Genomic DNA, 24,349 nt, shown 5'->3' on the forward strand with positions numbered 1-24,349 from the left:
GAGCGCTGACCTCAACTCCATCAAACACATTTGGGATGAATTGGAACGCCGACCACGAGCCAGGCATAATCGCCAAACATCAGTGCCCGACCTCACTAACGCTCTTGTGTCTGAATGATGGATGTACCCGCAGCAATGTTCCAACATCTATTGGAAAGCCTTCCCAGAAGAGTGGGAAGGCTGTTATAGCAGCAAAGGGGGACCAACTCAATATTAATGCCCATGATTTTGGAATGAGATGTTCGACGAGCAGCTGACCAAATACGTTTGGTCATGTAGACATGTCCCCAATAGAACATTCACATACAAAAGACAACATACAGATACATACAAACACCTGCTCAGATATACCTGTTCTCACCCCTATATCCAGTGCCTGCACTACTCTTCCCCACATGTCCTCAAATTGCACCATTTTGTTCCTCTCCGTCACCCAATATTTAGATAAGGAAGTATAATATTTTTCCATTGCCTTAATGATGGAGGATTGATTGATTTGAACTTTTTAAGTATACGTCTTTTCAAGATAATTAAAGAGAAGCGTATCGTCCAACCCATCGGTTATATGGGCAGCAGGTAGCCTATTAGTGGTTAGAGCGTTGGACTAGTAACCTGCTGTAACATTTGTGAATTGTTTAATAAGTTGTATAATACTTGTATAACACATTCTGTACATTAGATTATACTGGATTAAGCGTACATTTTTGTTAACTGTAAAGTTGTTTGTTTTGTTCCAACATTCCCTCCTTCTTGTTCCAAATATCAGTTATTTTTAAGCCTTGGGGTTTTGATATTTTAACCTGCATGTCATTATCGGGTATGGTGTGGATGGACAGAATCAACATGCGGGCGGATGCACCCGGGTGGCCGGGTGTAATCATCATTTTACCATTTGCCAATTCTAAGACTGCAGTGCATATTACAACCACATGATGTCAGGGTTGTAAAATCAATGGGGAATTGTCTTTTGCACAGTTTTGTCTCTTCATTAATGTACTACCCCACAGGCAAGCACAATGAAACTCATTAGAAACATTTATAACTGTTCATTGTTGTTTATTGTATGATTTTGACTCTTCAGATAGCCCAGTGCTGACCAGTAGAGTGGCTGTCACCGTTCATGTACTGGATGTCAATGAGTTTCCACCTGAACTAGCCATCCCTTATGAGAGCTTTGTGTGTGAAAATGCCAAAGTAGGCCAGGTAAGTGAACGTGTGTCTGAGCGTGTGGGCGTGCGTGTCTGCGTGTGTCATGTTGATGTATGCTCAGAGGCACTGTCTCATTAAAGGTGCCATATTGATTAAAAGGTCAGTAGGGAATTCTGAAAATAACAACCATGAATAAAATGCTAATAGTGAAGGGAAGGATGACTGATTCACAGTAATAGTATGAGCGCCCACACAGAGAGGCTACGTACCAAATACACTACTTTTGACCAAGGCCCATCGGGATATGAACCAGTAAAAATAGAACCATTAAACTATAATTTTCAGCTGTGTATAATATGCCTTTAAATTACGATTTAAAACCACATAAATCATATAAAACAAAGGTATATGACCATGCATAGCACAGGTATCATTGTATCAAAGTTTTGCATATTGCTAAAACCTTTTGCTTTATTTTAGCTAATGGAGGTGGCAATGTGTGCTTTCCACATCAGCAACCAAGTATACATTCCAGATTCAATATTTGGATGCAGCGGAGTCTCTGCCTGTATGCATTATAAACCACTTGTGACTACAAATTAGCCTATTAGCAAACATTTCCATGCACGTGCCGACAGAGCTCCTTTGGCGGTTTAACAAATAGCTAGAAAGACTATCCCATCACACACAGAAGAAGCGTTGATTACCCATGCCTTGATCGATGAACCGTTCTTTTTAAAAGTCCTTAACAATCATGCAAAATAGCCTTTTGGGTGACGAGAACATTACACAATATTTCTTCCAGATAGAAAATACTTTTTCTCTCATGTCAAACTACCAGGAAGTCTGAAAAGACAGATTGAAAGGGGCGGGGAGCTACTGTAGTAGGCCGAGTCAGTGTGGAGCTCACCTTGGGGGTTTTCACATTTGGGCAAAATACCGTCCTCCATTCTCTGTCCTCTCCTCCATGACCCAGAAACCAATATGTGGTTGAGTGGTCGAGAATTGTATCTGTTCATTAGTAGGCAAACAAAGGAGTGTCCTCCCTTTCTCGATAGACATCTTTCATTTAGGACACACAAGTTTCCTAACGCAGAAAAGTTTTGAAATCTGCCACACCCCCTTTGAATCAACTTTTGTTTTGTAAGAGGAGAAAAACATACACGTTTTAAAAACATGCACAACTCACTTTAAATATTTATTTTGGAATCCACCCCTATAACAGTAATTTGCCTGATGATGTGTGAGTGGAGAAGGACCATCTCATTTCAAGCAAGTGCATTTCCATCCACGTTCACTCTCCTCGCCAACTCTCCTCGATTAACTTTGACCTTTTTCTAAAGGACACGAGAGAGGACGGAGGAGAGAGTTCACCGGAGGTGAGCAAATCTATTTGATGAAAGGTCCTTGACTGGCGGTTCTTTAATAAAGCTTATGTCAATTAACATGGACGCAGTGAGCAGTGTTGCAGTGAGATTATCTCAAGCAAATTTGCTGATACACAAAGAAACTCAAACAACATTGAAATTGCATGCAACATCCAATCCTGTCATACATCACATCATGCTTTCACAAATGATGTGTTTATTCAACTGTTTGGTTATTGTAACAGCATCAATATAGACAAAATGTTAGCTGTATAATTTTGATAGCGAGCCCAAATGGAATTGTCAGCACTGTATATCAAGCTTGTTGTTAGTTCAGATTGGACCACTTCTGTTGAAATGTCACAGGGTGAGGTAGCAGCACTTTTCAATAAATACAGACTGTCCAATGATGTGAAAAAGTTTGTATCCATTTTCAGTTAGGCATGTCCCTTAATATAATTCTCTCCACATCAGAGTTTTGTGCAACCCACTTTTGTTCCTTGCTGTCTGAAGACCTTGCTAGCCAGATACGAGCTGACACCAGACACAGAAGAAAGCAGAAAACTAAGTATCTTTGCCTTATATAAATAGGGGAAACCAAAATTATATTTGCTGACACGCTGAAGTCAAATTTTGGCACCAGTAGACTAGCTAGCTACATATACAGTTGAAGTCGGAAGATTACATACACTTAGGTTAGAGTCATTAATTGAAACTTATTTTTCAACCACTCCACAAATTTCTTGTTAACAAACCATAGTTTTGGCAAGTCGGTTAGGACATCTACTTTGTGCATGACGCAAGTAATTTTTCCAACAATTGTTTAGCCAGATTATTTCACTTATAAGTTTACATACACTAAGTTGACTGTGCATTTAAACAGCTTGGAAGATTCCAGAAGTCAAGTGGAGGTGTGCCTGTGGATGTATTTCAAGGCCTAGCTTCAAACTCAGTGCCTCTATGCTTGATATCATGGAAAAATCAAAAGAAATCAGCCAAAACATCAGAAAAAATGTGTGAACCTCCACAGATCGGGTTCATTCTTGGGAGCAATTCCCAAATGCCTGAAGGTACCACATTCATCTGTACATACAATAGTATGCAAGTATAAACGCCATGGGACCATGCAGCCGTCACACTGGTCAGGAAGAAGACGTGTTCTGTCTCCCAGAAATGAACGCACTTTGGTTCGAAAAGCGCAAATCAATCCCAGAACAACAGCAAAGGACTTTGTGAAGATGCTGGTGGAAACAGGTACAAAACTATCTATATCCAGAGCAAAACGGGTCCTATATCGACAAAAACTGAAAAGCCGTTCAATAAGGAAGAAGCCACTGCTCCAAAACCGCCATAAAAAAGCCAGACTATGGTTTGCACATGGGGACAAAGATCATACTTTTTGGAGAAATGTCCTCTGGTCTGATGAAACAAAAATAGAACTGTTTGGCCATAATGACCATTGTAATGTTTGGAGGAAAAGGTGGACGCTTGCAAGCCGAAGAACACCATACCAACCGTGAAGCATGGGGGTGGCAGCATCCTGTTGTGGGGGTGCTTTGCTGCAGGAGGGTCTGGTGCACTTCACAAAATAGATGTCATCATGAGGGGGGAAATTATGTGGATATATTGAAGCAACATCTCAAGACATCAGTCAGGAAGTTAAAGCTTGGTCGCAAATGGGTCTTCCAAATGGACAATGACCCAAAGCATACTTCCAAAGTTGTGACAAAATGGCTTAAGGACCACAAAGTCAGGGTATTAGAGTAGCCATCACAAAGCCCTGACCTCAAAATAACATTTGTTGGCAGAACTGAAAAAGCATGTGCGAGCATGGAGTCCTACAAACCTGACTCAGTTACATCAGGACGAATGGGCCAAAGTCCACCAAACTTATTGTGGGAAGGTTGTGGAAAGCTACCCAAGTTAACAATTTAAAGGAAAGGCTACCAAATACTAATTGAGTGTATGTAAACTTCTAAACCCACTGGGAATGTGATGAAAGAAATAAAAGCTGAAATAAATCATTCTCTTTTAACTTTTATTCTGACATTTCACATTCTTAAAATAAAGTGGTGATCTTAACTGACCTAAGACAGGGAATTTTTACTCTGATTAAATGTCAGGAATTGTGAAAAACTGAGTTTAAATGTATTTGGCTAAGGTGTATGTAAACTTCCGGCTTCAACTGTATAAACCATGTCACTCTGTGATCACATCTGCTGCGATGTTGGTTACAAAGCTGTACATATTTAAATTAGGTAGAGAATAAGACTTCCATTGGTGTATTAAATGTAGACTTTTATGATGCCTTTAATAATCCCGCCTCCATTCTACCTCCTGAATCCAATTGTTTGACATAGGGGAGGGGACCAGTAACATTATGATGAAACTTTATCAATGTAGAAGCAACAATCATTTTGGTAGTCCTGCTTTAATCTGGTTTCATCCAAATCTGGTTTCATCATCACATTTCCATACTAGTACTTTTCACAGCAAGATTCCGCCAGGTTTTTACTCATAGCTGGTCCGCGATAAAGAATTGAAGGTCTTCTTTTGTAAGAGCCATCACAAGTCTCCCTTGATGGTTAGATGCACTCACATTGCCTGCCAAAGTACAGACAAAGCACTTATAGTACAGTACAGGTATTCTGAAGCAGATCACACTATGCAGCTGCAACCTCCCCTGAACAGTCATCTATAAACCAGGTATGTATTCAAGTGAGAAAAACAAGAGCGATACATTTCCAGGTGAAAGCAGGGAGGAAGGCTACGGGACAAACACGCTGTTTCAACATTCTCAGGAAAATAGATTAAGCAGAGAAAAAAACATTATATCAACACACTTGAATGCTTTCTGAGATAAAGAGGGTAGAGTTTAGTGAGGCAGTGGGCAGCCTCCCAAACTGAAGCACCATACACGGAGAGGAGAGTTGCGATGTGAGGAGAGGTGGGAAGGAGAGTAGGTGAGGAGCTGAAGAGAGGAGGTGAGGAAGGGAGGCTACCCAACCTCCCATTGAGATCATAACCCTGTGCACTGATTGATTTTTAGAATACTGTTAAAACCTCTCTGGGATAGGCGGGACGCAAATGTCTCACCTGGCCAATTGCCAGACAAAATACAGAGCGCCAAATAAAAAATCAATGCTATAAAATTCAAACTTTAATTAAATCACACATGTACGATACCAAATTAAAGTTACACTCGTTGTGAATCCAGCCAACATATCAGATTTCAAAAAGGCTTTTCGGCAACACCATAAGAAGCTATTATCTGATGATTGCACAACAGTAAACAAAGAGACAATAGCATATTTCAACCCTGCAGGCACCACACAAAACGTAGAAATAAAATATAAATCATGCCTTACCTTTGACGAGCTTCTTTTGTTGGCACTCCAATATGTCCCATAAACATCACAAATGGTCCTTTTGTTCGATTAATTCCGTCGATATATATCCAAAATGTCAATTTATTTGGCGCGTTTGATCCAGAAAAAAACAGCTTCCAATTAGCACAACGTCCCTACAAAATATCTCAAAAGTCACCTGTAAACTTTGCCAAAACATTACAAACTACTTTTGTAATACAACTTTAGGTATTTTTAAACGTTAATAATTGATCAAATTGAAGTTGGGTCTATCTGTTTTCAATACAGGAGGATCTCAAACTAACGCTACTTTTCAAGTCTTGCGCAACTCTCAAACAGTTAACATAACGTTACCCTGTTCCAAGATGGCCGTAGTTCTTCATTGCACAAAGGAATAACCTCAACCAAATTGCAAAGACTGGTGACATCCAGTGGAAGCGGTAGGAACTGCAATCAAGTGCGTAAGAAATATTGTTTCTCAATGAGAACTCATTGAACAGACAGTGACCTCAATTGTTTATTATTCTGAATGGTTAGTCCTCAGGGTTTTACCTGCTACATAAGTTATGTTATACTCACAGACATGATTCAAACAGTTTTAGAAACTTCAGAGTGTTTTCTATCCAAATCTACTAATAATATGCATATCTTATATTCTTGGCATGAGTAGCAGGAAGTTTTAATTTGGCATCCCAAAGAGGTTTTTAAGGCTTTACGGCGAAAGCACAACATGCGATTATGTGAGCTCAGCGCCGAGTCACGAAAAAACATATAGCCATTTTCCAGCCAAAGAGAGGAGTCACAAAAAGCAGAAATAGAGATAAAATGAATCACTAACCTTTGATGATCTTCATCAGATGGCTTTCATAGGACTTCAAGTTACACAGTACATGTATGTTTTGACCGATAAAGTTAATATTTATATCCAAAAATCTCAGTTTACATTGGTGCGGTATGTTCAGTAATGTTTTGCCTCCAAAACATCCGGTGATTTTGCAGAGAGCCACATTAATTTACAGAAATACTCATCATAAACGTTGATGAAAGATACAAGTGTTATACATAGGATTAAAGATAAACTCCTTAATGCAACCGCTGCGTCAGATTTCAAAAACGCTTTATGGCGAAAGCACACCATGCGATACCCGCCATGTTGTGGAGTCAACAAAAGTCAGAAATAGCATTATAAATATTCACTTACCTTTGATGATCTTCATCGGAATGTACTCCCAGGAATCCCAGTTCCACAATAAATGTTTGTTTTGTTCGAGAAAGTCCATCTTTATGTCCAAATACCTCCTTTTTTATTCACGCATTTAGTTCACTAATCCAAATGCACAAAGCGCGGGCACTAAGTCCAGATGAAAAGTCAAAAAGTTCCATTGAAGTTCATAGAAACATATCAAACGATGAATATAATCATCATTAGGATGTTGTTATCATAAATCTTCAATAATATTCCAACCGGACAATTCCGTTGTCATTAGAAAGGAAATGGAATGGAGCTCGTGCTCAAGGCCGCGCGCGATAAACAACTCATAACTTTCAGCTGAGGCACTTACTGTGAGTGGTCTTGTTCTCTCCCCTTTGACAATAGAAGCCTGAAACAACTTTCTAAAGACTGTTGACGTCTAGTGGAAGCCTTAGGGGGTGCAATCTGACCCCATTTACACTGGATATTGGATAGGCAATCACTTAAAAACTACAAACCTCAGATTTCCCACTTTCTGATTGGACATTTCTCAGGTTTTCGCCTGCAATATGAGTTCTGTTATACTCACAGACATCATTCAAACGGCTCCAGAAACTTCAGAGTGTTTTCTATCCAAATATACTAACACTATGCATATCCTAGCTTGTGGGCCTGAGTAGCAGGCAGTTTACCTTGGGCACGCTTTTCATCCGGATGTGAAAATACTGCCCCCTATCCCAAAGAAGTTAATTCATTTTCTCTTACAGATATGTCCCTGTTCAGTTCACCCTCATGCATTGCTTGATGTAATTTTTTATGAGTCATGGAACTTAAAGGATAACTTAACAAAATGTCCCGACATCTTGAGTTTATTGTGTCGAGACGATACTAAAATAACTAGCTCAACAGCCATGTAGTCCTTTGATGATTCTCTTTCAATTTAATGTTCAAATGTTTTTCTCTCTCAGGTAATTCAAATCTTCAGTGCAAAGGACCAGGATCTGCCACAAAGTGGTCATAAGTTCTCCTTCAAACCATCAGCGAGGGACGTCAACAACAAGAACTTCACTATCCTAGACTTTGGAAGTGAGTTACAGTATCTTGACCAGGTTTCTGACACTGTGCCAGTGAGGAACAAAAAGTAGTCATCATAGTGAAGAAACATGATGACAGCACCTAACACATTTCTAGGTGATACAGTGAATCATTACACCTGCTACAAGGTCACATCAGTCTCCTTTAGACATATGTCGTTATGAGCACCTGATAGATAGTGTTATCATATAACCCAAGAAAAGTACTGCATATTTGTATTAATTTTGTGCAGCAGCCATAGCCATCACCAATGGGAGTCAACTATCTAAAATATTCATAAAATGAGCACTGTTGAGTCAATTCTATATGACTTGTTGTCATATTGAATATGTTGTCATATATACTTAACAAAAATATAAATGCAACAACTTCAAAGATGTTAATGAGTTACAGTTCATAGAAGGAAATCAGTCAGTTGAAATACATTCATTAGGCCCAAATCTTTTGATTTCACATGATTGGGCAGGGGTGTAGCCATGGGTTGGCCTGTGAGGGCATAGGCCCACCCACTTAGGAGCCAGGCACAGCCAATCAGAATAAGTTTTTCCACACAAAAGGGCTTTATTACAGAACATTTCAGGGACCTTTTATTTCAGCTCATGAAACATGGAATCTATGGAATCTAGACATGTCTCTTTCCAATGGGCATATTGCAAAACACACCCTTTAAAGATGGGTGTGAGTATGAAGCTGTGGAAAGGAATGCATTTCTCAACCTTGAAGAGAGACCCGGCTTGAACCCCTGATCCAGATTTACCTTTTGGACACAGAGCATCACAGCTTTCCGCCCTGCCGTCACTGTGCCAACAGACACAATCTCCAGATACAGGAATGAGATCTGATGTGCAGGGACAAGGCATTCAAAGCACCAAAGGCGAAGTCTAGCAAAACATGAGAAAATGGAAAAAACACAATCCGCATCCAAAATGGCACCCTATTCCCTTTATAGTGCACTATTCAAGTAGTGCACTATAAAAGGAAAGGGTGCCATTTGGAACGAACCCATAATCTGTGCATAACATGTAAGGTGTGTTGAGACACCTTGACCCTTCTGTCAGGAAAAAGTCCCCGGCGTTGTCAGAGGAACAAACCAATCTTGACAGGGGTCAGACAGTCTAGCCACACTGGTCAGGTCTGGGGCTGGTCCAACCTGACACATCGCCCAGTTCGTGAGAAACCCTGTCCAGGTCTATTCCTCTGATCAACTTCACACTTGCTCCAGCACCACCCCAACACCACCTTACTTTCTTAGTACATGATTACCTTACCTGTCCATAGCAGGCTACATGGTTCCTTTATTCTTAATCATTGTTTAACCTTCCAGTTTCCTATAATTATGTCAGATGAATGAACACATAGAAACCACAAATGTTCCCCAGCACACTCTGTTGTAGTTGATAAGGGTGTAAGGCTGCCATGTTGTCCCGGAGGCAGTTTAGACATTTTCAGAGTTGACTTGCTGTCTGAGGTAACATCAGGTCACCCTTGTTCAAGACAAGGGACAGTAAGGAACCAACTCACAACATTTCTGATGTGATTTCCAACAGGAATATTCAGGTTCAGTAAAAGCATTATCATTGTCTCATTGAATAGGCTAGTATATCCCAAATAGTCATTTGTAGTTAAATTTGTTTTGCTCTGTTCCAGATAACACAGCGGGGATAGTGACTCTGCGGAGCGACTTCCGACGGCGCTCCCAGGAGATCTACTTCCTTCCTGTGGTGATCCAGGACAGCGGCTACCCCGTCCAAAGCAGTACGGGCATCCTGACCATCCGTGTGTGTGGCTGCGAGACGGATGGATCGCTCCTCACCTGCAGTGCAGAGGCCATCTTCCTCCCAGTGGGGCTGAGTACAGGGGCCCTGATAGCCATACTCCTCTGCATTGTCATTCTTCTGGGTGAGTAATTTATTATTCCTCATTCACCCCTCCTAGTCATTGAATGTGTGATGGAGTTTATCCCTTTAAGGCCAACCCTGGGCATCAACCAACATTCACAAAAACATACACTAACATACTCACAAAGCATTGCCATAACCACTAGACTAACCACCACCATAGTCAGTATATTATCATTCTATTGGGTGAGTATTGAGTAATTTACCCCTGTGGTAGGTCCTACTCAGTTATGACCGTGGAATTTCTTTTTGTATGGCTGAGTACTGGGGCTTTGATAGCCATCCTCCATCGTCATTATACTGGGTGAGTCATTTACAGCTAGGGTACGGCCATCCTAATCAGTAATGACTGTGTAACAGTGCAGCGTGTGTCCCTGTATGGCAACACAGGACACAAACCCACATTAACTCTGCATAGTCTAAGTCCTGTCTAAGCAAGGGGAGGAGGGTTCAAAGCTAACATATTGAATTATTTTAATAAACCAATTAAGCAAATTTGAGCAGTCTTGATACAACATTTCGAACAGAAATACAATGGTTCATTGAATCAGTCTAAAGCTTTGCACATACACTGCTGACATCTAGTGGCCAAAATCTAAATTGAGCCTAACCTGGAATAGTACATTATGGCCTTTCTTTTGCATTTCAAAGATGACGGGAGAAAAAAATAATAATGTGCATGTTTTTTTTCTTAGTATTATCTTTTACCAGATCTAATATGTTATATTCTCCTACATTAAATTCACATTTCCACAATCTTCAAAGTGTTTCCTTTCAAACGGTATCAAGCATATACATATACTTGTTCATGTCCTCAGCTACAGGCAGTTAGATATGGATATGTCAATTTAGTTGAAAATTTAAAAAAAGGATTCGATCCACTCCGCCAGTGAAGCTAGAGGGCGCGCAATTCAAATAAACAATTATAAAATGATGGATATTAAACATTTAGGTACATACCAGTGTCTTATATCGGTTAAAAGCTTAAATTCTTGTTAAGATAACTGCATTGTCGAATTTACACTAGTCTTTACAGTGAAAGCATGCCATGCAATTGTTTGAGGACGGCGCTCCACATAAAAATATTATCCACTTGCACAGGTTTCATAAATTCATAAATAGGGTTTAAATATTCACTTACTTTTTGAAAATCTTCTTCTGATTTGTCATCCAAAGGGTCCAAGTTACAGCATGTAGTGTCATTTTGTTAGATAAAATCCTTCTTTATATCCCAAAAAGTCTGTTTAGTTGGCACCATCGATTTGAGTAATCCACTCATTCAACATGCAGAGAAAGGAATCCAAAAAGCTACCGCTAAACTTTGTTAAAAACAAGTCAAAATACATTTCTATTTAATCCTCAGTTACCCTAAAACATGATTAAACTATAATATTTCATACGGAAAGAAGTATGTTCAATAGGAAAATTATATTAGCAGGTGCATGTCCTCTTAGCGGTCGCATACACGAAATTCCAAGTCGGTGTCCCTGTATCAAAACTCATTATTCTTCCTCGTTTTGGAACAAACAAGCCTGACACATTGAACAAAAACTACTGACACCCAGTGGAAGCCACAGGAATTACATACAGGGAGCTAGATTTAATCTTTCCCCCGTACGTTCCATTGGAAGAGCATGGGCTTTCAAAAACAGAATTTCGGTTGGTTTTCCTTTGGATTTTCACCTACCATATCTATTGTCTTATAGTCTCATACATTATTTTAACATTTCTACAGACTTCCGAGTGTTTTATTTCCAATGGTACCAATTATATGCATTTTGTGGCTTCAGGGCCTGAGCAACAGGCAGTTTACTTTGGGCACATCAGTCAGGCGGAAATGGAGAAAAATAAACTCTAGAAAAATAGACCCAAGACTCAAGATTTATTACGAAGTTTAAGATGGTATTACCAAGGATAATTTAGCTATTTTAATTTTCACCCCCCTTAACAACACTGTCATCTCAGATTTTCAAAATATGCGTTACAGCCAACGCTAAACAAGCATTTGTGTAAGTTTATCATGGCATAATGGTATGCTAGGCTCTGCTGGCAGCAGCCAACATTTTCACGAGAATAAGAAAATAATCCAAATTAAATAATTTACCTTTGAAGAACTTCGGATGCTTTCACTCAGGAGACTCCCAGTTAGATAGCAAATGTTCCTTTTTTCCAAAAATATTATTTTTGTAGGCGAAAAAGCTCCCATTTCCTCACCATGCTTTGCTGAGAAATCGACGAAAATTGCAGAAACATGGAATTTAACGAACAAAAGGACCATTTGTGATGTTTAATGGACTTATTGGAGTGCCAACAGAAGAAGATCTTCAAAGGTAAGGCATGAATTATATCGTTATTTCTGACTTTTGTGTCACGCCTGGCGGGTTGAAATTTGATTTTCATGTGTTTGTTTGATGGGGTGCTGTCCTCAGGTAATAGCATGGTTTGCGTTCGCCGTAAAGCCTTTTTGAAATCTGACACTGTGGCTGGATTAACAAGAAGTGCATCTTTAAACCGATGTATAACACTTGTATGTTTTATGAATTAATATTATGAGTATTTCTGTTTTTGATTTTGGCGCACTGCTATTTCACTGGATGTTGTCAAATCAATCCCGTTAACAGTATTGGCGTGCGAAGGGATCACTAATAAAATGAGATTCACTACATGGAACAACAGATAGTCCCCCAAAAAATGTGTTTTGAAGTGTCTGTCCTATATCTGAGAGATATAAGAAAGATCAGGAAACCGTTTTTATTTTATGTATTTATCCCCTTATTTTAGGCACATCTCCAAATATACTTCCATTAATTTTTTTAACTGGTACCTGGACCTTCAGACGAGTCTTGTGCGGCTTGTGTCTGTCCTAGAGCAAAGAGTAGCAGCTTTCAATGGAGTTCTCTTAGTTTGTAAGCCAAACCATGCGGAAGCTACAGACGTTTTCGTGAGGAGACTGATTTTCGGGATCTCTCGTGGTCACAGATGCACACACCTGTCTATATAAAATCCCACAGTTGACAATGCATGTTAGTGCAAAAACAAATGCCATGAGATCGAAGGAATTGTCCGTAGAGCTCCGAGACAGGATTGTGTCGAGGCACAGATGGGGGGATGGGTACCAAAACATTTCTGCAACATTGAAGGTCCCCAAGAACACATTGGCCTCCATCATTCTTAAATGGAAGAAGTTTGGAACCACCAAGACTCTTCCAAGAGCCTGGCCAAACTGAGCAATCGGGGCAGAAGGTCCTTGGTCAGGGAGGTGACCAATAAATCAATGGTCACTCTGACAGAGCTCCAGTGTTCCTCCGTGGAGATGGGAGAAACTTTCAGAAGGACTACCATCTCTGCAGCCCTCCACCAATCAGGCCTGTATGGTAGAGTGGCCAGACAGAAGCCAGACCTCAGTAAAAGGCACGACAGCCAGCTTGGAGTTTGCCAAAAGGTACCTTAAGGACTCTCAGACCATGAGAAACACGATGATTCTCTGTTTTGATGAAACCCAGATTGAATTCTTTGGCCTGAATACCAAGCGTCACGTCTGCAGGAAACCTGGCACCATCCCAACGGCGAAGAAGGGTGGTGGCAGCACAGTGCTATGGGGATGTTTTTCAGTGGCCGGGACTGGTAGACGAGTCAGGATTGAGGAAAATATGAATGGAGGAAAGTACAGAGAGATCCTTGATGAAAACTTGCTCCAGAGTGCTCAGGACCTCAAACTGGGATCAAGGTTCACCTTCAAACAGGACAACGACCCTAAGCACACAGCCAAGAGAATGCCGGAGTTGCTTCGGGACAAGTCTCTGAATGTCCTTCTGTGGCCAAGCCAGAGCCAAGACTAGAATCCAAGTGAACATCTTTGGAGAGACCTGAAAATAGTTGTGCAGCGACTCTCCCCATTCAACCTGACAGAGCTTGAGAGGATCTACAGAGAATAATGAGATTAACTCCCCAAATACAGGTGTGCGAAGCTTGTAGTGTCATACCCAAGAAGACTCTTGGATGTAATCGTGGTCAAAGGTGCTCCAACAAAGTACTGAGTAAAGGGTGCAATAAATCCAAGTAGCAGATTGGATTAGTTTCAAAAAATGTATGTTATTTAAATTTTGGAAGCAAGATTAGTTAATCAATTAATGTACAAACAGTTAAAACAATCAACCTCCAATAGAGTATGCTGGGAAATATAGTCATGATGGTCGTGGTTTTGGTTTGACACTGGTTATTAACACCAACACTGGGCTGCTTTTACACCAATGAGTGTTAATTTGAAATTTACAGAGTTAATCTAACACCTGAATCAACGCTAGAAATGTTACACTGAAAAGTATACACTTGTTAATTAAAAAACATTAGCCAATTTGGTGTAGTAGCGAGAAAGCCAGAGAGGGGATGTAAATATCACTTTGTGATATTGTGTGATGGTCGGCTATTAAAACTGGTTCATTTTTTACAGTGTACAGTAGGTCAAGTATGGCCATGACCCATACAGAATAATCAAAAGAATTTCATCTTTAGCCATAAAATTATTATTTTTCTCCCTCCACCCAGACTCCACAACAGAGCATACGATCAGGAAAAACTAAAGGGATCAATTTGCAAACCAATGATGAATTACCTAATTGGTTATGGTTAGATGCTAAGATTAAGGGCAGGGTTAAGGTTAAGGTCAGGGTAATGTTTAAAGTTATGGGTTGGCATGCCAGTCACGTCCATTTAGTCACACCTATAATTAACTGAATGTGATTAAGTATCATTTCACTAAATGTCGGAGGCTCACATGTGAAAGTATCTGCAAATGCCTTGTGGATGGCTTCCTTCAAGGCCTCCCAGTCTTACTGAACATCGGTGGTGTTGCAATCAGGGTTGAATTCAGGGAGGTTTCGTTCAGATGGACAGAGTCATTTAGCTCTTCTGCTTGTTGTTTGTAGATGTTGTATTTCTGTGTAGAGGTTATGGGTTGCTTTCTTTGCTTGGGGGCCAGTCTGATGGCCATCACAGATTTGATTAGGCGGCGGTCTGTCCAGCAGACTTCAGTACCTGCTCAGGACCTCAGACTGGGATCAAGGTTCACCTTCAAACAGGAGAACGACCCTAAGCACACAGCCAAGACAATGCCGTAGTTGCTTCGGGACAAGTCTCTGAATGTCCTTATGTGGCCAAGCCAGAGCCAAGACTAAAATCCAAGCGAACATCTCTGGAGAGACCTGAAAATAGTTGTGCAGCGACTCTCCCCATTCAACCTGACAGAGCTTGACAGGATCTACAGAGAAGAATGAGATTAACTCCCCAAATACAGGTGTGCGAAGCTTGTATTGTCATACCCAAGGAGACTCTTGGATGTAATCGCGGTCAAAGGTGCTCCAACAAAGTACTGAGTAAAGGGTGCAATACATCCAAGTAGCAGATTGGATTAGTTTCGAAAAATGTATGTTATTTAAATTTTGGAAGCAAGATTAATTAATCAATTAATGTACAAACAGTTAAAACAATCAACTTCCAATAGAGTATGCTGGGAAATATAATCATGATGGTTATGGTTTTGGGTTATGGGTTGCTTTCTCTGCTTGGGGGCCAGTCTGATGGCCATCACAGATTTGATTAGGCGGCGGTCTGTCCAGCAGACTTCAGTACCTGCTCAGGACCTCAGACTGGGATCAAGGTTCACCTTCAAACAGGAGAACGACCCTAAGCACACAGCCAAGACAATGCCGGAGTTGCTTCGGGACAAGTCTCTGAACGTCCTTATGTGGCCAAGCCAGAGCCAAGACTAAAATCCAAGCGAACATCTCTGGAGAGACCTGAAAATAGTTGTGCAGCGACTCTCCCCATTCAACCTGACAGAGCTTGAGAGGATCTACAGAGAAGAATGAGATTAACTCCCCAAATACAGGTGTGCGAAGCTTGTATTGTCATACCCAAGAAGACTCTTGGATGTAATTGCGGTCAAAGGTGCTCCAACAAAGTACTGAGTAAAGGGTGCAATACATCCAAGTAGCAGATTGGATTAGTTTCGAAAAATTTATGTTATTTAAATTTTGGAAGCAAGATTAATTAATCAATTAATGTACAAACAGTTAAAACAATCAACTTCCAATAGAGTATGCTGGGAAATATAATCATGATGGTTATGGTTTTGGGTTATGGGTTGCTTTCTCTGCTTGGGGGCCAGTCTGATGGCCATCACAGATTTGATTAGGCGGTGGTCTGTCCAGCAGACTTCAGTACCTCTGATGGCATGGGTGATGTTTACATCTCTGAGGTCTTGTGATCTTACAATGACGTAATCTATAAGATGCTATTGTTTTGAGCGAGGGTGCTGTCATTTCTTTGCGTTTATTGCTTTCCTTATGCCATGCTTGCTTTGCTTGCTTTGGTCTGCTCTGCCTTGCATTGCTCTGCCTTGTGTTGCTCGGCTCTGCATGCTACTTCAGGGAGTGATGCTGGCCCAAGCTCAGCTAGCTCACGCTGACAGCACCCGGGTTACAGGATTAGGTGTATATTGCATTGCAATCAAATAGGCTGTAATTACAAATAGTATATTAATTATTTGATCTACTGACTAAGGTGTAGGAGGAGACATAGGACCACCCGGGACCTGGATAACAAGACAGCGATCCAAATGTCATATCATTGCATATCGTTGCTTACAATTATGCTATGTGTAACCTGCATTAACTCAGTTTCCTTGTGGTTAGAGTATCCACTCTGAGGTTGGAAGGTTGCTAGTTTGACCTCTGGCCAAGTTATACCAAAGACTGTAAAAACTGTACCTGATGCTTCTCTGCTTGGCACTCAGCAATAAGGAGATATACTAGTTTCCTGTCCAGGTGGTGTACTTGTACATCAAGCTACAGAAAAAAATAGATAAGCTCCTCCTCCTATAAGCCTTTCCAGCTCACTCATGCAAGACTACTTACTTTACTAAGGGCTCGATTCAATCAGATCCTCTTCAGCCAATTTCCACATAGCAGTTGTTTTGACAGTGTCAGGGGTGGAACTGCTTTAGAGCTGTCACAAGTGGCTCCCGGCATTATACCTAAAACAGACATTGCCATTGGCTCCATGGAGCTGCATTTACAGAAATACCATGCAGCCTTGTTTACAAGTTCTAACACTGGAATGAGAGATGTAATCTAAACTTCCATTAGGATGATATAAATCCTCATTATGTTGTTTAATGATTTTCAATTTCAGCGTAATTATTTCTATATAGCCTACACTTTCTTGCTCTGAATTTCTACAGGAGTGGGGCGGGTGTGGCTTTGTGTCAATGATTGCAAGAGCAACTGCTCACCAATTTGAGGGCTCCATCTCCAACACAGCCCAAACATCCGCTACGCTGGGGTCTGCTATCGCCAGTAAATGCTTGATATGATTGAAACTAGGCCTTAATCTACTTACTTGCTTGTACATAACTTAAAAAGGTCTGAAGTACACAAGTCTTTTCCATCAACCTATGCCTCAGATCACACAGGACACTCAGAGGCAATCCAACCTTGAACTGACTCAAAATGCTGAATATCACTGTTCCAGGCAACATTATAAAGTACTAGATGTATCACTGTTCTCATTGTTAAAGTGTACGTTTATGTATCAGCTTCATATCAACCAAGTGTGTTATGATGCATGCATACGTAATTCAAGATGGTTTTGATCACGCGGACATGGAAATGTTCCAGGCATCCTCAGAGAATGACAAGGATTTATACATTGACTCGGTAAGTGAGTTTATAAGGAAGTGCATTGGAGATGTTGTATACCCTGTGACTCTGAAAAACTACCATAACCAGAAACCGTTGATAGATGGCGGCATTCGCACAAAATTGAAAGCGCAAACAACTGCATTTAACCATGGAAAGACGACTAGGATATGGTCAGATATAAATAGTGTAGTTATTCCCCCCACATGGCAATCAAACAAGTGAAATGTCAGTATAGGGACAAAGTAGAGTCTCAATTCAACGGCACAGACACAAGACATATGTGGCAGGGTCTACAGGCAATTACGGACTAAAAATAGAAAACCAGCCACGTCACAGACACCAATGTCTTTTTTCCAGACAAACTAAACGCCTTCTTTGACTGCTTTGAGGATAATACAGTGCCACCAACGCGGCCCGCTACCACGGACTGAGGGCCCCCCTTTCCTTCTCCATGGCTGATCTGAGTAAGACATTTAAACGTGTTAAACCTCGCAAGGCTGCTGTCCCAGACGGCATCCCTAGCCGCGTCCTCAGAGAATCTGCAGACCAGCTGGCTGGTGTGTTTACGGACATATTCAATCGTTCCCTATTCCAGTCTGCTGTCCCCACATGCTTCAAGATGGCAACCACTGTTCCTGTACCCAAGAAGGAAAAATAATTGAAATAAATGACTATTGGCCCCATAGCATTCAATTCTGTCATCATGAAGTGCTTTGAGAGACTAGTCAATGGTCATATCATCTCCTCCTTACCTGCCACCCTAGACCCACTTCAATTTGCATACCACCCCAACATGTCCACAAACGACACAATCGCCAACACACTGCACACTGCCCTATCCCATCTGGAGAGGAATACCTATGTAACAATGCTGTTTTATTGACTACAGCTCAGCATTCAACACCGTAGTACTCTCCAAGATCATCATTAATCTCGTGGTCCTGGGTCTCAACCCCGCCCTGTGCAATTGGTTCCTGGACTTCTGATGGGCTGCACTCAGGTGGTGAAGGTAGGCAACAACATCTCCACATCGCTGATCCTCAACACTGGGGCCCTACAAGGGTGCATGCTCAGCCCCTTCCTGTTCACCCATGACAACACGGCCATGCACGCCTCCAACTCAATCATCAAGTTTGCAAACAACACAACAGTAGTGGGCTTGATTACCAACAACAATGAGACAGCCTACAGGGTTAGAGGGCACTCAGAGTGTGGTGTCAGGAAAACAAGCTCTCACTCAACATCAACAAAAACAAAGGAGATGATCGTGGACTTCAGGAAACAGCAGAGCGAGCACCCCCCTATTCACATCAACGGGACAGTAGTGGAGAAGGTGTAAAGTTTTAAGTTCCTCGCCGTACACATCATTGATGAACTGAAATGGTTCACACACACAGACAGTGTGGGGAAGAAGGCATAACAACGCCTCTTCAACCTCAGGAGGCTGAATAAATGTGGTTACCTAAAACCCTGATAAACCTTTACAGATGCACAATCGAGACCATCTTGTCAGGCTCTATTACCGCCTGGTACGGCAACTGCACCGCCCACAACCGCAGGCTCTCCAGAGGGTGGTGCGGTCTGTGAAACGCATCACCGGGGGCAAACTACCTGCCCTCTGGGATACCTACAGTACCCGATGTCACAGGAAGGCCAAAATTATCATCATGGACAATAACCACCCAAGCCACTGCTTGTTCACCCAGCTACCATCCACAAGGCGAGGTCAGTACAGGTGCATCAAAGTTGGGACCGAGCGACTGTTAAACAGCCATCACTAACACAGAGAGGCTGATGTCTAAATAAAGACTCAAATCATTGGCCACTTTAATATATGGATCACTTGTCACTTTAAATATTGCCACTTTAATAATGATTACATATCTTACATTAATCATCTCATATGTATATACTAAATCTTATACCATCTATTGCATATTGCCTATGCCGCTTGGTCATCGCCCATCCATATATTTATATGTACATATTCTTATTCCATCCCTTTAGATTTGTGTGTATTAGGTAGTTGTTGTGGAATGTTTATATTACTTGTTAGATGTTAGTGCACTGTCGGAACTAGAAGCACAAGCATTTCGCTACACTCGCATTGACATCTGCTATCCATGTGTATGTGACCAATAAAGGTTTATTTGATTTGAATTAATAATGTCAATATAATCTTGAGATTCAGAAAGCATAATTCGCTATTTGCCGCTAGTGCTATTAGCCACATCATTTAATACTATGCCCTTGCATCTAAGATGTGCATGTACCCAGGATAATTCTCTATTAATGTGTTACTTGGACCACACCATGACTTCAAGTCTCCACGATCTCAACTTTTTAGAAATTACACGTACACAAAAATAATGGGGTTTAGAGATTGTTCAACGAGTGTTCTTTCATGAATTAGTCTAGCCAACTTCAAGGAGTAATTTTTCATGTTGAGAGTGAGTCTTTGTTAGTATGAACATGGCCTTCTTCACCCACTTTGCTCTCTGTGAATGTAGAGTTAGTGTTGAAAGGGTTGACTACTTGGTGAGAGGACTGTTATCAGAACTCAGAGTCAGCATGCCCTGAGGCTATGGCTGGCATCGATGTTATTCCATCAAGTCACGCTGTCCCAGAGAAAGTGCCAGAGTGAATCACAACTTACAGGGATAACTCTCTTTTTGAAAGCCAGTTAGTTTTTGTGGTGGATATGTCAAGCTGACACAGTTGTTCCTTCCTGCGTGTAAATGATGGGGGAAATCAAGCTGTCTGTCAAACTGGCTGGCATGAGGGCCTGTCTGGCATTAGCGTTACCTCCCCAGACCATTATAATTAGACCACACCCAGCTACCACCCAAGAAAGAACTGTCCAAATAATAATGACCATGCATGTCAAACCTTGACCAGTGGGGGGAGCTGACGCACTGTTTGACTAATATCGTATAAGAGAAGGCAAAGGAGAAGGAAAAGAAGGGCAGTCAAGATTACAGCTCTCATGCTTTCTATTGTTTTGGTCAATTTTCAACCAATTTGTTTCTTCATTATAATTGAATACTTTCTATACATGTGTTGAACTGTGCATTCCTTTCCCTTGTGAATAGTCCAACTGAAGACCCATATAGGAAATGTACTGTATTTACCACAGCGAGGAGGAAAAAACAGTGGAATAATCTTTCATCCCCCTCACTTTACAAAATGAGTGTGGGAGATGTGTGTTCGATATTGGCAGCTCCAGTTAGAGGGAAATTGGAAGGATCTGTGTAGGTACATTCTTAAGAATACCACCCCCATGCCGTGATCAGTGCTTGACTACAATGCAATGTCAGAAGACTATGTCATGTTTTTTGTCATGTCAGTACTCAGTACATAACGTCTGTTGCTAAGGAACAATATGTGTGGGAGATTTGGTAACTTCTTCATTGGCAAGTCACATGAATGCATACCAAGGAAATGTTTACCTTCTCAAGCCACCAAAAAAACATAAACAATGGATAATTACATTTCCCCAATGCAAGTTGCACTTTATATTATCTCACACTTTTCATCAACCACTAATGTGTCATCTATCATCTTTGATCTCTCTCCAATGCTGTATTAGCAACATCATATAGCAGCATTTAGGCTTCCAATACCATTAAGAGTGATTCATAGTTTCATAAACCACTAATGCGTTATTCTCTCTGTGATCTCTCTCCAGTGATCGTGGTCATCTACGTAGGTCTGAGACGACAGAAGAAGAAGGAGACTCTGATGACATCCAAGGAGGACATCCGTGACAATGTAATCCACTACGACGATGAGGGAGGGGGCGAAGAGGACACCCACGCTTTCGACATGGGCACCCTCCGCAACCCCAAAGTCATTAAGGAGAACCTTCTGAAAGAGAACCGGGACCTTCTCCGACGGGATGTCAAACCCGACCCCAAAACCGGCAAAAAACGAACTCCTGTTTCCCAAGACAGTGAAGATATCCGTGACTTCATCAATCAGCGACTGAAGGAAAACGATGTGGACAACTCTGCCCCACCCTATGACTCTCTAGCTACCTATGCCTATGAGGGAGAGGGCTCTGTAGCAGAGTCGCTCAGCTCCATCGAGTCTCTGGTAGTAGATGCCGATGAGGACTATGATTACCTCAACAAATGGGGTCCTCGATTTAAGACTCTGGCGGGAATATTCGGAGAGCAGTCGCATACTCAAGCAGACACAACGACAACAACAACAGCAGAAAACAGACATTGATGATGTTATTCACTTAGTAGACTCCAAAAGTGGACATGAAATGGCATTCTTCACAAAATGTTTTTGTGTTTTTTTTCTATTTCAGGGTTTTATGATTTGCAAATCAATTTGTTGAATTTCTTTCTTTCTATCGTCAATCGCAATATGTTTAAAAGGAGGATAGATAGCGAGATGAAAAAGACAGCCTTTCAATTACATTTATATTGAATATAGTTTTTTGTCTTATTTATTCTTCTTTATGTCTTCACTTCTAGGGGGAATAAAGACAGAAAACACAGAAAATGCAAGCATTTTCTTCTTTGACATCCTTAAAAGTGCCTCAAAATAATTGTTTTCAGATTTTTTTATTCACTGCACATACTGTATCCCTCTCTCTCTCTCTCTCTCTCTCTCTCTCTCTCTCTCTCTCTCTCTCTCTCTCTCTCTCTCTCTCTCTCTTACTCTCTCTCTCTTACTCTCTCTCTCTTACTCTCTCTCAAAGACACTGGCATAAAACCGGTCATGCAAGCATAGGCTGACTGGCAGACAGAGGCATGTCGTTTTGAGACTACTCTCAGTTGGAGAAGTTATGAGACATAAATGTGGCCCAAGTTTGGTCAAAGATATTCTGAAGGTTATTTATTATTATTATTTATTTATTGTCTGGGTGTTTTTGTTGGTTTCCTTTGTTAACATATTTATCTATTTATGTCTTAACCATATACATATTTTTGATTTTTGAAGACACTTGAGGATTTTCTAATTATTCCATGACCCACACGAAAATTGACATTTCAGTCAGGTGAGTCAGGTGTATAGACTTGTACTTGTTGTTAAAATTAATTTAGGGCTAACCAAGATAATGCAGTTCAGCCAATGTAATAAATACTGTTTTCATAAATAAACACCACTGCTAAAAAACAACCATGTTTAATTTATTTATGTTTTGTTCTATTTTATTTTAATGTTGGGAAAGAACACAATCTGGTTTGGCTATGTGTGAAAAATGTAATATTATTTTTATCCAGAAAACAGGATACCAGTTTTGATTGAATACGGACCCTATAGCCTCAATCTACTGAAATGCTGTCCATGGCCAATGTGATCTGATTTAATGTCTTATGACTTCTGGTGACAATTTTGTCAAAGGGGAGCGGTATGGATGAGATGGATGGAAATGGGAACAGGCACCATCTAAACAGATTTATACCCCGAGGCCAGAGACTGAAGTGGTAACTCTGTGGTCTTTGTTTATTTAAGTGATAATGCCCGAGAAGCTGGTGTTTTGTAGGATGGCTTGGGTGTTGTTAGGCCCAAGACGAAGTCCTCCAAACATCGGCTTCGAGGGCATAATCACATTTATACAACGGGTTACCAACATATTTAAATAATGATTGACATATTTTCATAAAAAATATATATTTTGATGAATTTATCCATACCATTTCATCCTTCTACAAGCTATAGTCCCGACACAAATCTAGGATTGCTGCCCTAGCCAGCTGGTCGTTTGTTCTATCAGTTCGGTTGCCAGAGACACGACCCAGTCTTTCAGTCTTTTTGTTCTTTTTCTATGGGCACGACCGGCTGGCAAAGTTCTTATCCCTTGTTTGCTAGCTAGCCAACTACAGCTAACAGTCATGTCAAACCGTGCAGCTAGAATAACAACAGTAGCTGCACTTGTAGTTGTTTAAGCAGTTTTCTAGTGACATTTATTTGGATACATCCATAAAAATAAGCTAATCAGGCGTGATTTTGCCTAGCATAGTAAATGTTCTCTCTCGTCAGAGGAACTAGCCAATAGCACTGCTAACACAATTACTTCAAACTGAAGCTGTAAAGACTGCAAACTAGCTGCACTTCGTTTTGTTTTACCTTTTTTCAATTGACATTTCTTTGTAAACAGTATATCTATAGAAATTATGTCAGCTGATTCATTATTTCGACTGGCTGAGAAACGCTGCCTGCCTGTCTTTCTCGTCCCGGTATGTTCATTACTATGAGATAGCTGGAGATTGTATTTGAAGATGGAAACAATGTTGCAAATTTTGGAGAGACAGACAGCAAGGTGTATCCAAAGGTGTATCTCCGCAGCTGAAAATGAAATGTTAGTCTAAAAGAAATGTGAGATCATGTCTAGATGTAGCTCAAGTTTATAAATTGCCTGGCTGGGCTGATGAGACAGTGGTTTGAAAAGTCAGATGGAACAGTGCATTTAACATCATATATTCAACCAGTGGTAATTTGTGGAATAGACATTGGCTGAAAATGAGGTTTTAACCAATCAGAATTCACGATTTGAACCACCTATTGTGTAATGAACCATAGTCACCCCCTTCACTCCTTATCAAGTTTGAATAGTGGGCTT

The 24,349-nt window shown here is 40.8% G+C and overlaps 1 protein-coding gene across 2 annotated transcripts in view; it reads left to right on the forward strand.

Annotated features, from left to right (window-relative positions):
* LOC135522621 (cadherin-12-like) overlaps nt 1–22,898 on the forward strand; it is a 126,102-nt gene extending 103,204 nt beyond the window's left edge. The window contains exons 8-11 of one of the 2 annotated variants that reach the window (XM_064949059.1): nt 1,086–1,203; nt 8,045–8,162; nt 9,819–10,070; nt 21,458–22,898. In XM_064949059.1, coding sequence (XP_064805131.1) covers nt 1,086–1,203; nt 8,045–8,162; nt 9,819–10,070; nt 21,458–22,002 — 1,033 coding nt within the window. In that variant the 3' untranslated portion in view covers nt 22,003–22,898. Of the gene's footprint in view, nt 1–1,081; nt 1,204–8,044; nt 8,163–9,818; nt 10,071–21,457 lie in introns of both variants that reach the window. The other variant, XM_064949057.1, reaches the window with a different exon arrangement.
* The last annotated feature ends 1,451 nt before the right edge of the window (nt 22,899–24,349 follow it).

Source organism: Oncorhynchus masou, chromosome 30 (assembly GCF_036934945.1).
Source record: "Oncorhynchus masou masou isolate Uvic2021 chromosome 30, UVic_Omas_1.1, whole genome shotgun sequence".
In the NCBI taxonomy this organism is placed as follows: Eukaryota; Metazoa; Chordata; class Actinopteri; order Salmoniformes; family Salmonidae; genus Oncorhynchus; species Oncorhynchus masou.